At 45.4% G+C, this 11869-nt stretch overlaps 1 protein-coding gene across 1 annotated transcript in view; it reads left to right on the top strand.

The window, feature by feature from the left end:
* The first annotated feature begins 5490 nt into the window (after nucleotides 1–5490).
* Nucleotides 5491–11869, top strand: part of LOC111528309 (transcriptional activator protein Pur-alpha) — a 20974-nt gene continuing 14595 nt past the window's right edge. The window contains exons 1-2 of the mRNA XM_023195011.3: nucleotides 5491–5901; nucleotides 11691–11869. The exon at nucleotides 11691–11869 is cut by the window's right edge and continues 14595 nt beyond it. Of these exons, the coding sequence (XP_023050779.1) occupies nucleotides 11832–11869 (38 nt within the window). The 5' untranslated portion in view covers nucleotides 5491–5901; nucleotides 11691–11831. The remainder of the gene's footprint in view (nucleotides 5902–11690) is intronic.

The raw sequence follows: 11869 nt of genomic DNA, 5'->3' as shown, positions 1-11869 counted from the left end.
GTATATATAGTTATCATACAGGATGTTACTTGGCTTACACTTGTGTGACTTTTTGTGACATAAATTGTCCACAATGCCTCCCTGGAACATCTCCTTGTATGTTCCCATCACTGACTATTTCAGATCTCTGTTCAAATGTTACTTCTTCAGAGAGGCTTCCTTGATCACTCTATTTAAAATACTCGGTGAGCAGCATGCATAGACACTTTCACATACAATCACACAGAAACTCTCTTTCCCCTTTCCTATTTTCTTCTTCTTTTTAGCACGTATTACTAACTAACATTATATTATACATTTGTTTATTATCTGTCGTACATAGACTGGAAACTCTATGACAGCAGAAATTTCATTTTGTTCAAGCATCTAGAACAATATCTGGTAAATAGACATTTGATAAATATTTTCAAAACATGACCCAAGAAAATAAGGCTGACTGAAAAACAACAAAGGATTCCAAGAACTAGTCCTAACATAGCAGGCCATACCTACTTTCCAGAAGTTCAAGGCCAGAAAAAAAAAGAGCCATCTAAATACCAAGCGTAACATGTTTATGTAAGATGTCTATTTTTATAGTAATATAAAAAAACTCATCATATACATACTTATTAAGTAAATATTTCCTATCTAGGAAATATAAGCTAATCATTACATTTACTTTATCTTAAATTTTATTTTTTATTGATACAAAATACTTGTACATAGTTTGGGGCTACATTTAATAATTTAATACATTCATATAATTTGTAAAGATCAAATCAGTGTAATTGGGATATCTATCATCTTAAATTTTTGTCTTATGTTATTTGAATTATTCTCTTTTAGCTATTTTGAAACATACAATAGATTGTTATAAACTATAGCCACCCTACTGATTTATCACTATCAAACTGTATATTTACATTAATCAACCTCTCTTCATCCCTCTTCTCCTCTCCCCTTCTCAACCTCTGGTAACCACCAATCTACTCTCTGTCTTCATGAGGTAGGTGCTGGGATTACATGCATGAGCCACTGCACCCGGCCAGGATTTCATTTTTTTTATGGCTGAATAATATTCCATTGCATATGAATCAATTTTCTTTAACCATTCATCCACTGATGGGCACTTAGGTTGAGTCCATATTTTGACTATTTCAATAGGACTTCAATAAACATGGGAGTACAGCTATCTCTTTGATATGTTGATTTCCTTTCTTCTGCATATATACCCACTAATGTAATTGCTGGATCATATGGTAGTTCTACTTTGTTTTCAGAGGCACTTCCATAGAGTTTTCCATAGTGGCTGTACTAATTTACATTCCCACCGATAGTGTATGTGGGTTCCCCATTCTCCACATCCTTCCACCAGTATTCATTATTCCCTTTTTGATAAAAGCCATTTTAACTGGGATGAGATGATATCTCATTGTGGTTACATTTACATTTAATAATTAATTTTGAGTATTTTGTTTGAGTATTTAAGTAGACAAAAAAGTATGCTCAAAAGATAAAAATGATTACTATAACACAAAATATTAAAGAAATAACTGACTTTATATTTTTCACTTGGAGTATTGTCTTGATTTCTTCCCGACACATTTTAATCACCACAGAAAGAAATCCCACTGACCTTCTTCATCTAATTGCAAAGTGCTACTGCATTAGGTTATAAAAATGGCCTGGATTAGCCTCAGAAGGCACTGGTGTCTGGTTGTATGTATGTACAGCAACACGTTGCATTTAAAAGTAAGCAAGCAAAGCAGTTTTAGAACTACCATAAAATATGCAACAAAGTTCAATAGTGCTATCCAGTTCAGATACATTCACTCTTTGGAAAAACTCAGCTTTCTTCTCCATCTCTAAGTTCATCCACATGTTAGTTCTGACATCTGAATTACATTTAAAAACAAGGAAAGAAAATAAAGGTGCAAATAAGAATTTAGGTCACACTGCAAAAGTATCAAGAATAACTACCATTTTCAAATTGTCATACTTGTAGCCTACAAATTTACATTTTGCTGATTATGGTAAATGTAAGACAACAGTATCATTTCAACATCTGTTACTTTTATTTTGGTATTTTATTCTTGCCATTACTCTTAAATGATAAAGAAAAATATGCTTCAACAGTACTTAATGACTTTCAAACTGTTATCCCAGATTCTATAAAGATTTTCTATGAGAATTACTTGAAAAAAATAATGGAAATTGAGATTGTATACATTTTCTATAGGAAGAGGAACCCTTGGAATAAAACAAATTAGCACACACATCTGGCTCAGGTGCTGTTAACCAATGATTCCAGAATGGGAGGAGATGGGTCAAAAAGATGAAGCCAGACAACTGATACTAAAAAAGATCAGAGACTCATAGTTACATAAAATTTGACAAATGAGATCAAGTTTAAATAATTACTGGTCCCTTTGCTCTCAAGTTATTGTTTAGTGAGTTTCATCTGGATAAACACATTTTGGTGGTGGTGTAGTTAGGAGGATGAGAAATGATGTTCCCCAGCTTTATCCCCTCAACAGAGAGGGTTCTGCTTACCTGATTATGAAAACCAATTCAATATCATGTTAGCATTTAAGGAGTAAACTAAAGGATTCACTTTAACTACTCCAACATCAACAAAGAAAAAGCTGTCCTTGCTTAAAGCAAAAATTCAAGATTGCTACTATAGTCTGTTTCAGTGCACGTATCAACTCTACAAGTCTCACACTTCTGACCCTTGTCTTCAAGTCCCTAAACTGGAATAAAACCAGATAAATGCCTGAGGAACCACTTCACACCCTAAACACGTGCAAACTTTGTTCAACAGAACATTTTACTGCCAAAATGGAGTTGGCAGAAGTTTGGAGCAAAGGCCCCCAGGCTGCATGATTTGTTGGCACCAGAGAGCTTAAAAATCTTAACATAATACTGCAGAGTTTGAGTACTACCAATTTGCTTGAGACTCCTCCTCCAAGTTTGACTTGAGAACGATGGAAGCTGCCATGAAGAAAGACTATTAACACTTCATCCTCTATCCAGAAATACTTTTATTTCCCACTCCTGATTGTCATACCTCTATATTCCTTGGTGGTTGTATTTACACGGTAAATCAAATGGAGTCTATTTTTAAATGCATATAAATTCAGTTGTATTGGGTTGCTTGGATAAAGGGACACAGAGAACTACTATAAATACACAAAATTAATTATGACAAAGTTCTACTTAGAAAACACTTGATCCAAGTAACCCCCATATATCACAATTTCTTAACCTAAAAATGTGGAAGAAATTAAGATATAGAATTACCTGTAAATTGCTACCGTTTTACATTTGGTTCAGCTTGCCTTCCCCCATCTGTAAGCCTGAATGATGGCAGTTTATCTTGGATGTGAACAAGTTAGGAAAGCCAGGAAAGAAGCCAAGTAGAGTTCTCTTCAACAAGGGTCAACAATAAAGTCTTACTTGGAATTTTCATAAGCTTGATGCTGTTAATTAGGAAAAACTGCATCTGAATTTTAAAATTACAGTTGAGTACAGGCAACTATATAACTAGCAACTTCAAACCTGTAAATGCTTGATAAATATGCAGTACTGAGAAGGGATGGTTTGCTTTGGAAGGTTATCTTCTGCTATGTTTCAATAAAAGACAAGGTTTAAAGAGATGCTACTTGCTCCTCAAACACCTAAAAAACTTTTTTCTTGAAACTTTCTAACGTTTTCCCTCCGTAGCTCCATGTATTTTATTAACGTCTCTGATAGCCTTTCTGTTTTTCCTCTAGAACTTCCAAGTTTTCTAATTCTCAGCTATGATTTTATATCATAAAATCACCAGCTTTTAATCTCCACAATACAGTTGGAAACATTTAGGACAGAATATCCTTTAGGATATTAAGTTGCAGAAGACTGTACTTCCAAGGATATTTATATAGTAGTGCTGCCACCTAAAGATGAGGTGAATATAAAGAAGCAATTCAAAGGAAATGACCCATCACCCTTAAGCCAGTCTCATTTTCTCACCTCCAGCTGGGAATTAATAAGCATGATGTTGTTGTTGTGTGTTAACAGGGAAGTTGAATTGTTTCGCAATAACTTATTTCTGAGCTCTAATTCTCTGTGGCAGAAAATTTCAGACTCAAAACCTTTTCTAGTCCTCTGCGATTCTTCTCAGCCATCAGGCACTGCCTACAATACTAAAAGGGGGCAGCAAAAGATACTTGGAAGAAAACAATTGAGAGATTTCTGGTTTACTGAATAAAGCAGGCAATAATATACCTTAGAGTTTTCCCTCTATCAGTGATAGACTCCTCACAACGCTGAACAACTGACTTACATTTTAATGACTCAGTTTTCATCTGTAAAATGGGATTAATTATACCTTAGTCCTACTTGCCTCGCAGGCTCAACTAGATATGCTTCTAGAAAAGGTCCTCTAACAAGTGAGTTTAAAAGTCTACCATAGCCTAATAAAGGGTGTATCTGCAAAGTAACTTCAAAACAAAACACAGCTAAATAGGTTGAGGCAATGATTAAGTTTTCCTAAATCAGAGTTGGACTTCTCCGAGGTCTATTTAAATACTGATAAAGATGATAAAGGCAGTTTTTATTTTGCTGCAGTTATGAGCTGATCACGTTCCATCTACGTACTCAGTGTTGCAGGATGGAAACGTGACAGCATAGAAAGCGAGGGAAAGCGTTACCGTGCACCAAAAATCTTGTCTAACTTGATACGATTTCAAGAAGACTGTCTTAAAGGACATTTTATAATTTCACATTTAGCCCTTGCGTAGCAACTTAGGAAAATTAACTTTTACCCTTTCCCCCTCGGCCCAAGGAAGTCGCATTCCCTCAAAGGGGCCCGGCTTCAATATATTACACTGCGTGGGAGGCTGGGCATCAACCCCACGCTTCCTGTCAGGGATTCCCGGGGCCAGAGCCTGAAAAGTGGTCTAGCCCCTCTTGTCTATGTTAACTCTCCCCTTACAACCCCTCTCGGCGGGTGTCTGAGGGCCAAGGTGAGACCTTCCCGGGAGATGAAAGGCCTATTGCCTCCTCAGAGACACGGGCGGAGTTGGGGCGGGGGTGCGGCGTGATCCGGCGGTAGCGGCAGCCGCAACGATGCACAGGGCCCTAAGTTGGAGCTGGCGCAGGCCCTTCAGGGTTCTATCCCCGCCTGAGCCTGGCTTCGGCCTTCAGAAGCCCAACGAGTAATAGGTCTTTCTGGACGCTGCGGGCGGTGGGTGGAGGAAGTGTGGGCGGAGAGGCCACAGACAGCCCCCTCCTCAGACGCGCCTCAAGGCCTGGGCCGCGGAATGTTGACGCGCCCGCAGCCGAGAGGGCGCGCTCACGCGCGAGGGGGGCGGAAAGAGCGCGCTCGGCGGCCGCCGCGGCGGCAGCTAAAACCGAGGGACGCGAGAGCGAAGGGCGCGAGCCACGGAGTTGGGAGGAGGGATGGGGAACGCGGAGCGCGCGCTGACGTCGCCTGGAGTCACGCACGGAGCGCCGGGTTACGCGCCGACGTCTGGCTGCCACGACTTGCCGTCGGCGGCGGCGGCGGCGGCGAGCGGATCCCGCAGGGGAAGGAGGAGGAGGAGGGAGAGCCAAGGGGGCTGTGAGTGAGCGGGAGAAGCAGGGTGTGCGCCGGACTTGCCCGCGGGAGGGAGAGCGAGCGAGAGCCGAGCCAGCCATCCGAGCCGCCTCCTCCTCCTCCCCTCGGCGTCCCGCCCCCGCCTGCCAGCCCGCCCTCCTTCCTCCTTAGCCCGCACAGCCCAAGTGAGGCGCAGCTCGGCTAGCGCCGCTGTCCAGGACAGGTGTGCGCGCGCGCGCCCTCCTCCCCTCCCCCTTCCTCGCGCCTGCCTCGCGCGCGCCCTCCCTCCCGCCAGCCTGCGCCCTCCCTCACCTGCGGCAGGACAGCGCCCGCCCGCCCGGGTAAGCCCCTCGCGACCTTCCCTGCTGCCACTGCCACAGCTCGAGGTGCCGCCCGCCCCGTCCCCTCTACTTGCCCTCTCAGCACAGGAATAATTATAGTACCATTGCAGACATCCCCGCACCCTCCCTCTTGGAGACCCAGGCGGTGCAGCAACGTTCTCCCCCACCCCCCGCAGCGAGAAACGAATGAACCCCCTCCTACTTCCAAAAGAGAACAAAATAACACGCCCCTTAAGAAAAGAGACGATCCTACCTCCGCAGGCGCTGGAGACCACCAGTGATGCGTTTGCTTAGCAATCCCTGAGCCCCATTTCCCCTGGCCGCCTTCGCCTTGGGGCCTGGGACTGTGCGCTAGACGTGGCTGACACTCCCTGCACGGCAACAGTGGAAGGAGGGAGAGGAAGGAGAGTTCTGTAACCCAGGCTTCACTGCCAACCCCTCCTCTGTTCGGCTGCCCCCACCCCACCACCACCAAATGCATACACCCGCCCAGGATGCGTTGTAAAAACAAAACCAGAAAACAAAACAAAACAACAACAAAAAAAACCCTTTGGTGCTGACATCGCAGATGAAGCCAGGCCCAAAGATGGGTGGCCCGAACAAGGCATTTTTACTGCCCGACAGCGCTGGGTCAGCTCCACAGCTCCTCTGCCTTTGTCCGAGGGCAAAAGGAACGGATGTGAAGCTGAGGGGTCTTCTCTGTGAGCGGCGGTGGGACCCGGAGGCGGGCTGTGATGTTTGTAGGGGAAGGCACCCAACCAATATATCTGCCATAAACCTGAACTTGGGTTGGAGAGGCCCAAGAGACTGGCTGGGGTAACTCTGTTTCGTAGCTGTCTACCCCGGAATAAATGCCACCTTCCTTTCCGCGGTGTCGGCGGGACCCTCTGTTGAGGGTTCTAATTCGTTTTGGTCTGGGCTCCTTACATTTCTGGCCGGCCGGGCGCTTTTGGACAGCTTTTCGCAGCGGTGTCTATGTTTGTGTTCGGTGTCCTTGGAAGGGAGGTCCCAGAGCTTTACAATAGGCTGGATTTGGTTTGACATCTTTTGGTGGACTGTCAAAGGGGAAAGGAAATTTTTGGATTACTTCAAGATCTCCCACCGCCCCCGCCCAACTGACGTTTGCGAATTGCGGCTTTGGAAATTGGAGTGTTGACTAGAGTGTGGAGAGAGAGTTGCTGATTTCATTGCTTTGAGTACTAGTAAAACCATTTAAGTATCAGCCGGAAGGGAGACAGCTATTGACATTTACATCGGTTCTGTTTGGACCTTTGGAGTACATGAAATGTCGGGTTCTCTGAATCTTTTATCGAATTTAGAATGTCTGCTACGTTTATTTAACTCTTCTGCAAATGCTTAAAATGAAAACATTTTGGAAATGCGAGGATTTTTATCAAGTGGATTGTTCTCTTCATATTTTAAATGTTTACCTCATATCTTTAATTCTAAACATTAAAATAGCATTTAAGAGGCATGATTTTCAAGATTAAGTGAACTGTAGAAAAGGGATACGCTTTTAAAGAACGATCTGGGAAATGCTGTTACTATTAGTCGTTGTTGTTGTTAAATGTTAAGATGTATTTGAGAGTTTCTCAATTTTTTTGGTAGATAGTCATGAGAAGAAATGGCTAATTCCTCCACTTTGAACATTTACAGTACAACATCCCAGTTAGTTTTAATGATTTGGATGTTGAAGATAGTTGTCTGGTTTAAGACTGGTATTTAACCTAAGTATCACTTGAAAACACAAGCTCTAATGTTCATTATTTTGGAAATTTGTGATTTTGTAAAATATTAATCAACATATTGTTTCTATTAGGAGCTCTATAATCAGAAGGGTTTACTACCCAGAGGTAGACAACCTCTTTCCAAGTCTATTTTATAAATGTGTGTTGATTTTTACTTTATAAAACCAAAGCTGAATTAGATTATTTCAGAATCACCTGTAGTTCAGGCTGAAGAAAATTAAAGCTTTTTTTCCTTTTTGTTCTGCCTAATGTCTATTTCTTTGCGCACAATTTTTTGTTGGTAAGAGTTTGTTAAATATATAGAGACAGTGGGATTAAAAATAAAGCAGTCTCTATTCTCTTTAAAATGTGTCTGTTGTATTAATAATAAAAGGGCTCAAGAAATCTAGAGACATTGTCTTTAAAATGTAAGCATATTTTAAGGAGAAAGGAAATGTTTACTTTTTCACAAGTTTTTCATTAACATGGATTTTTGCTGCATATTAATTTGCTGTATATTTCGTTTTCCTTTTGTCTTTCCTACATTGTAATGAAATTATACATTTAGTTTTACAACTATTTGTTTTACAGTAACAAATTCTAACATCTGGATACTAGAACAGACTTTTCATTCACGAAGTTAGTATATTGTTTAGATAATTAACGAATGGTTAGAAGTCTTAAAATCCATTTATTTTCTAATGACTTTTCAGTGTTAAAATGCAAATATAACTGTGAAGTTTTATTTAAACTTTTTAAGACTTTTTGGGAAGTTTATATTCATTTCTCCCAGATTGCCTTTTAAGGCTACTGTACACTAAAGCCCAAGGAAAGCTGCCTTTCACCTCCTTAGTCTGAGAAAAAGCCCACACTTACAGGCTTATTCTGAAATTAACTCTCGTTTCAGTAGTGAAAATATGCTAAAAATCCTATTTATCACTGAATGATTTCGGAAATGGCATTGTTAATCTTGTTTGCTTTTTAGATACTCTTATAAAGTGGGAGAGAAGCTGGCATATAAGGGCAAAAGTTTTATACATATATAATGAATAGAATAAAATAAGTACATATTTATGTGGAGAGATCTAGGTCCCAGTCATTTGCTGATTTGAGCTTAAAATTCCCAGTTTAAGTGTACAAATGATATTCAACTTGTGTTCTGTCTAGAAACTTCATCAGTTGCCTCTGCGCTGGGGAACTAAGAAGTCAGTTCTTGGTGGCAATCACTTTTTCAGAAAAACAGGGCACTTCGAAACTCAGATCACTTCGGAATCCCTGTATATAGATGTCTAGGACGGAGGGCAAGAAAATTTAGACTGGAAGTAGGGATAGGAAGGTGGGCAGTTTCGAGTCTTCGTCTTCGGTCCTGGGGGCAGCAGTCAGCACAGAGGAAAGGCAGGGACTGGCAGGGGGTGGGTGGGGTCCTCATCGTATTCTCATTGGCCTTTTTGCTGCCTTGAGTTCTCATTAGGGAGCAGGGGCTTGGTTTGACTAGAGGTAAACTCTTGAGGAAGAGCAGCAGCCCTTCTAGATCGGATTATACCAGATCTTAGCCTCAGTTTACAAGTGAAGCGTAATGCCCCACACCATTCTCTGTAGAGAGCCTGCTACTCAGCCTTTTTGTCCCTGGAGAGACTGGGGTCTATCCAGGGTCCTGATTGCTACTGTTTGAGTATGGAGGAGCTACTGCTTCTTCACACATGTATTTCTGTGCAGTTGAAAGTGCTTCAAAAGTTCCTGTGTCCCTTTCCCAATAGACTTTGGGACAGGGGAGGGAGTGCAGAAAAAATCAACACGGAGAGAGTACTACAGGGTACTAGAGGTTGCCCCCCAAATAAGGGGAAGTTCTTTATGGGGCCCAAAGACTAGGTTTTTTTTATCTCTTGGTGTGGGGCCTTCCCTTCAGAGAGCCATTTCAGGGACGACTGGCATAGGTGGGTGGTTCTGAGACGGGTGCACAGGACTGCGCCTGTTTGCTCCTTGGTGGCCAGGTGCTTCTTGTTTCTTTTCAGTGGGAAGTCGCAAACTTCAGCCCAGGGCTGAAGCAGCTAATGCTGAGTAGAATGGGGCTCTTGCTAAGAGAAAAAGGAAGCTGTGAATGAATACTTAGCAGGCAAGTTTGTTCAGGAGGTGAAGGGATATGGTAAGGGGGCTTTGAGGGTTCAGGAATCAACAAGGCTTATTCTCTAGGCTGCTCTTGTTTTCTTGATCGTTAGTCCACTCTTTTCTAGGAAGCTGGGCAACCATATTCCCAGTTGTCCCTCCGGCTGAGAGTGAGGGAGGCAAGTCTCCTTACTTTTGGGGGAAGAAGGAGATGCTCAATGGGAATAGAACCTGCAAATGGAACAGGTATACTTTTCTCAGGATAGAGGCAACGATATGTGCTTGAGAAAGCCAGGGGCAGAGCTGTGTGATCTGTATCCTCTCAGCTGCCTGTAGAAGGTGATGGGGGAGAGTGTGGGAGCATTGGCAGGGGGTCCCCTGGAGATAGGCCTTAGCTTTCCCCACAGTGCCAGCGCTGCAGACTGCAGTAAGAGAGTACGAGCACTCAATACTATCTGGAAATAGGCCCTAGGTTATACATCAGGTCTAGTAAGAGAGAAATCAGTTAATCTCTGAGCCCCTCCTGTACTCCTGAGCACCTTTCTAACACCAGAGAAGATCCCTTTTAGCTATCACCGTCCGAAGACTCACTGGTTAATTAATGGTCAGCAACCTAGCTGTCTGCATAAAAACCAGCGACCATTTAATGTTTTACTTTTGGGAGTGGGTCTCTCCTTGACAGAAGTTTCTGGGAGGAAGAGTAAAAGGGGCAAGCGAACCTGCTTTAATGAATCCCGTAAGGAACTGCGTTTCCCAGGAAATTCCTGACATTTTTAGCTCATGAATTTCCGAAAGCCTGCTTGGTTTTCTTCTCCATTCTGGGTCCTTCCAGAAAGGAAGAAGAGTGGGCTAGGGTCTGAATGCTCACAGGGCCTGGGTCATCCGCAGAGCTGGCCAGCAACCCAGGCTGGGCTCAACCCTGAGCAGGGTGCCCCCTTCCCCAAATCTTAGGAGGAGGAGGGGGAGGCGGGCGGGCAGGCAGGCAGTCTTGATCCCAAGGGGGACTGGCTGCAGGTTTTTGGGTGAGTGTGGGGTTTCTTTTTGATTGTTGCATGTGGGGAAGGGCAGAGTCGACGGGAACAGGCACTGCGGGCACCCTAGCCCTGGTGCGTCTACTGTCCTCTGTTGGGCTCCCCCCATCGGTGAGTGCGCCCGCCCGCCCGCCCGACCGTGCGGGGCTGCGGTTGGGGGGAGGGGGGAGCGGGATCATCTGAGGCCAGAGCCACTGCCGTGTGCGCGGGGAGGGGGAGCGGCGGGAGCGAGAGGAGGGAGAGGGGAGGGACAGGCTAGGTGTCTGCGCGCCACTGCTGCCGGCGCCCCGTCCTCATCCCCAGTAGCCCCCTCTGCAGCTAAGGGTTACCACCGCACCACCTCTCTTCCTCGCCTGCCTCAGCGGCCAGGGCTGTGCGGTAGGAGACAACCCAGCCGGGTGGCGGGCGGGCCTGTCTAGGTTTGGGTTTGGATCTGACTCAGGCCCGCATGAGAGGGGGTGGCCGTGACTCGGTGTCCCCTCTCTGCAGCGGGCTCTGCTGAGCTCCGCAGGCCCCTCCCCCCACATCCTCTTTAGGGGGTCACTGGAAAGCAGAGCTTAGGCCCACTCCCTGTGCTTAGTATGGCAGACTCCTTCTCACCCCTAGTCCCCTAACTCTCCAGGCCGAGGCCGCCTAGGGTCTGGCCAACAGCGACAGCCACGGTGGTGGTGGTGGTAGCAGTGGTGGCGGCAGCAGCAGCTGCGACGCGGCGCGTCCTGCTCCCTCTCCCCCACCCAGCCAGGGTTGTAGGGTGAGGGCCGGTGGGTGGGCGCCGCCTGGCGGGCGGGCGGACGGGGGGCTGGCAGCGGGGAGGGGGCGCAGGTCACGTGCCGGCGGGCGGGTGGGCGCGTACAGTAGGGCGCTCTGCTACTGTACTGGGGAGTCAGTGCCCTGTTACCGGGTCTCGTCTGTCTCGTCTCTCCCGCAGATCTCGCGAGAGTGGCTGACTGGCTGTGGGGGTTGCGGCGGCAGCAGGCGGAGCCGGGGAGGGAAAGCAGCGGCGGCTGAGGCGACTGAGGCGGCGGGCGGAGCGGCAGGCGGCGGCGGCGCGGCAGCGGAGCGCAGCATCATGGCGGACCGAGACAGCGGCAGCGAGCAGGGTGGTGC

The sequence above is a fragment of the Piliocolobus tephrosceles genome, chromosome 4 (genome assembly GCF_002776525.5).
Source record: "Piliocolobus tephrosceles isolate RC106 chromosome 4, ASM277652v3, whole genome shotgun sequence".
Classification (NCBI taxonomy): Eukaryota; Metazoa; Chordata; class Mammalia; order Primates; family Cercopithecidae; genus Piliocolobus; species Piliocolobus tephrosceles.
The sequence above is the reverse complement of the archived record's forward strand: the minus strand, read 5'-3'. Positions and strand labels throughout refer to the sequence as shown.